Source organism: Rhagoletis pomonella, unplaced genomic scaffold, assembly GCF_013731165.1.
Source record: "Rhagoletis pomonella isolate Grant_MI unplaced genomic scaffold, Rhpom_1.0 Rhpom_scaffold_00002, whole genome shotgun sequence".
NCBI classification, from domain to species: domain Eukaryota; kingdom Metazoa; phylum Arthropoda; class Insecta; order Diptera; family Tephritidae; genus Rhagoletis; species Rhagoletis pomonella.
This window is the reverse complement of record NW_023458556.1, coordinates 2,407,070-2,410,461: the sequence shown is the minus strand read 5'-3', so window position 1 is coordinate 2,410,461 and position 3,392 is coordinate 2,407,070. Positions and strand designations below refer to the sequence as shown.

General features: G+C 34.4%; 1 protein-coding gene across 1 annotated transcript in view; it reads right to left on the bottom strand.

Annotated features, from left to right (window-relative positions):
• The window catches only part of LOC118732446 (putative protein kinase C delta type homolog), a 46,702-nt gene that overhangs the window by 6,169 nt on the left and 37,141 nt on the right, over positions 1-3,392 (bottom strand). The window contains exon 7 of the mRNA XM_036461584.1: positions 1,485-1,568. Within this exon, the coding sequence (XP_036317477.1) occupies positions 1,485-1,568 (84 nt within the window). The remainder of the gene's footprint in view (positions 1-1,484; positions 1,569-3,392) is intronic.

Genomic DNA, 3,392 nt, shown 5'->3' with positions numbered 1-3,392 from the left:
CACAGTCAAAACAATCATAGCAAAAGTAATAAATTTTACAATAAAAACCTAAACCGCAAATTACAAAAATAATTTGATCTGTGCAAATACGCGTATGAGCGGTATTTTTTTATTGAAATAAAGTTTGTAGTGATTACTTTCGGTGGGAGAGCCATTATAACTACCTGGGCAGATATGAATAAATTTTGGTTTTCAGAAAGCAGCTGGTTTGTTTTGAGCTTAAGCAAGTCGCCTGATTAGGCCGTTAAGAGTTTTTTTTTGAATTCTTCCATTTTTTTAGAAAAACGAAAATAAATATAAATCAATATAAATACATTTCGGTCAAAAGTTGACCGCGAAAAAAGACGCATAAAATAAACTTCAGCGAAGAAGAAAGGCCCCAAAATCTAGTCAATTGCGACGAACGCCGGCGAAGAAAGACGTGTTATTTTCACGGTCATCTATTATTGCGGGTGTAATAATATGTACGTACCATCACCAAAGAGTTCTTGGGAAATATTTAATGCTGAAGTGGCAGTCCTTGGCCGCGCCTTTCTTCGCCGTAAAACAATGGCGCGCCTTTACTCGTGTCTAGTGACATTATATTTAATACCCTTTATTCGCAATTTGTGGTGTTAATTCTGACTTTGCAATTTAATAGTAAATTCTTCTGTCAAGCGTTAAGTCTTAGATGGATTTTTATATCAGAATCTCATTTTTGTGAAAATTGCAGATAGAGGTACAAGCCCTCGATATGCTGAATTTATCTTAAACTTTTCATGTTCGAATTAAATTCCATCGAGCTAAGGCATCATTACAACAACAATTTTAAGGTGTGATGTATTTATTTAATTTTATTTTGTACATTTTATAACCTAAACCTTTTTATTAAAAAAAATATTTTCTATAGATATTTTTTAGAAATATTTCAGAACCACTTTTAGCAACATTTTGCTGCGCATTAGCAGTAAAAACGAAATCCCGCAGAAAACTAACATGCACGACAAACACAAACCGTTACAAAAAATATTTAAAACGAAAATATGTACAAACCAAAATATCAATGTGGCCTAAAAGACAACATCGGGCATGAAAGGGTTAAGAGAAGCTCTGAAAGAAACCCAGGCCATGCCGCGTTTATTTTACGATACTAATCTAAAAGCCTGATTATGGCAACTTAACTTAATTTACGGAATGTAGAACTTAGAGAATCAGAAAGAAAGAGATTTCGATGTGGCATTAAGTTACGTTAAGTTTCGGCTGTTCAATTATAAGCAACACACATTTAACAGAGTTGTTAAGAGAGAGCCATAAGTTACGTTACATAAGTTGCCATAATCAGACCATAAGTGCACAACGGCCACTTGATTTTTCTCAGAAATAAAATAAAGTTATGTATGTATGTATGTACGTAGTAAATATAACAGCATTATTATTATTTTTCAAATCTAGCAGTTACTTATGGTTAGCTTATTTACGTAATATAACATAGACGTAGAGCATACCATCATGTTCGTCGTTGGCCTCGATCTTGTAAACGGGATTCGAACTGGGCGGTGTACTTGGTGATTCTCGGGCCTCGCGTGCGCCTACACACATTAGAAAAACCAACAGTGTTTCTAAATAAATTTTTCTTTGAACCATTATCCAATAAATGCCAAACGAATTAGTGCCATATTACCGATTCATAGCCATGGAAATTAATACGGGCGAACTTTAGTTTAATTGCCGCTCTATTTAATGGCCATGGGTTTTGGCGAAGATGTCAATGAAAATAAATTTCAAAATTTGTTGTTTATGACTCTGCCAAAAGCTGTCAATTACGTTGACCAGGTGCGCATATATGAAAGCAGCACTGAACTTAAGAGGCCACTGCTTGCAACTAAGGTTTCTATTATTATTCGAAATTTTACTAATGACTTGAGATGTCTCTATTTCTGTAGAAAGCGCTGCCACCAATTTTCGTGGCATTGAAATAGAGTTCAACAAAAATATTCAACTAAATGCCCTTCGATTGAGTGTAAAAGACTTGAGTGTAATTTGCGTTTAGTAAGCATTCATCTTTAGTACTTTTTTCAGTTTCTGATAGTTATCTTTATTATTATTGCTATATTTATGCTATATTATGTATGCACCTACATAAATATATATACGTATCCAGTGCAGTGCTGATCTTTATTTTCTAGAATCTTTTAACCTTCCAAAAATTGTGCCACCCTCAAGGAAAATAAAAATAAATGTAGGCCTACGTGGTAAACAAAGGAGTGAAGTGAAAGATTTTCTCAAACTGGCTTAATGTGTGAAATGCGGAGTGGATTGGCGGGAATATTAAATCCATCGGAAAGTCTACCGCGACGAAAAAAATTAAAGCCATATATCTAACGTAAGCAGAAATATTTTCGAGAAAAATAGTCTTGCTAGGTGGCGCCAGTGTGGATATATTTTGAAATACCGTATTTGGTTTTGGATTTGGCGTATGAAATTGAAACGTAATAAATCATAGATTTCGAAAAAATTTACCCTGAATTGACACTGAGGTCAAAACATAAAGTATATACGACATTAAATTCATGTTTTATTTGCGTGGAAGTTTATGTCACGTCACGCCGTGCCATTTGGTATTGTAAAAGAAAATTGAAACAAGTTGCATTAATTCCAAAAACTCTAAAAACAACTAAAATTACTCCGAATCATATTAAAACAAGTTTCATGAAAGAAGCTATCCACAATTCGCAGAGTTTTTAGATTTTGTATGAAAAGAATATAAATCAATTTCCTTTTTTGTCACATAACGTCACTCTCTTTAATTGCGTATATTTACCGCATGGTTCGATTGCTTCTTTTTTTTTTGGTTAAATATGTATATAACTAATTATGTGCTACCCAAAGGCCCAAAGATGTAAAAGAAAACAAATGTGTTTCTTTGTTTGTATATCATTGAAACGTACGACTGTCACGTACGTGACGAATGGAAATATCCATATTTAAAAAGGAAAGCCAAAGTACTAGGCAGGATTTTTTTGTTAGCATTGAAAATAATAATCTAGGCTTTGGAAGATTCTTGCTAAGTTTCTTACATGGGACTAGTGAATGAACTACCGCAGCAAGGCTGTGATAGAAGCGGCTGCGACTACCTTTCCAAAAACTGGGCTAGAATAGATACGTGCATTACAAAGGGGGAAGATCTCGAATATTTTGAAGACACATTGATGAAGAGCGGTTCGAGCCATTTAAGTCCACGGGTATAATGGTTTACTATCTACGTTTCTACAAAAGGAGATTGTGCAACTCTCCATTCTAAGCTACCGATATCTATATATATAAAGGAAAGGAGTTTATCTCAACCAATGCCCAAAATTCAGCCCGCCTATACGAAGGTCAAATCCTCAGAGATCGTTCTTCTTTGTATGATG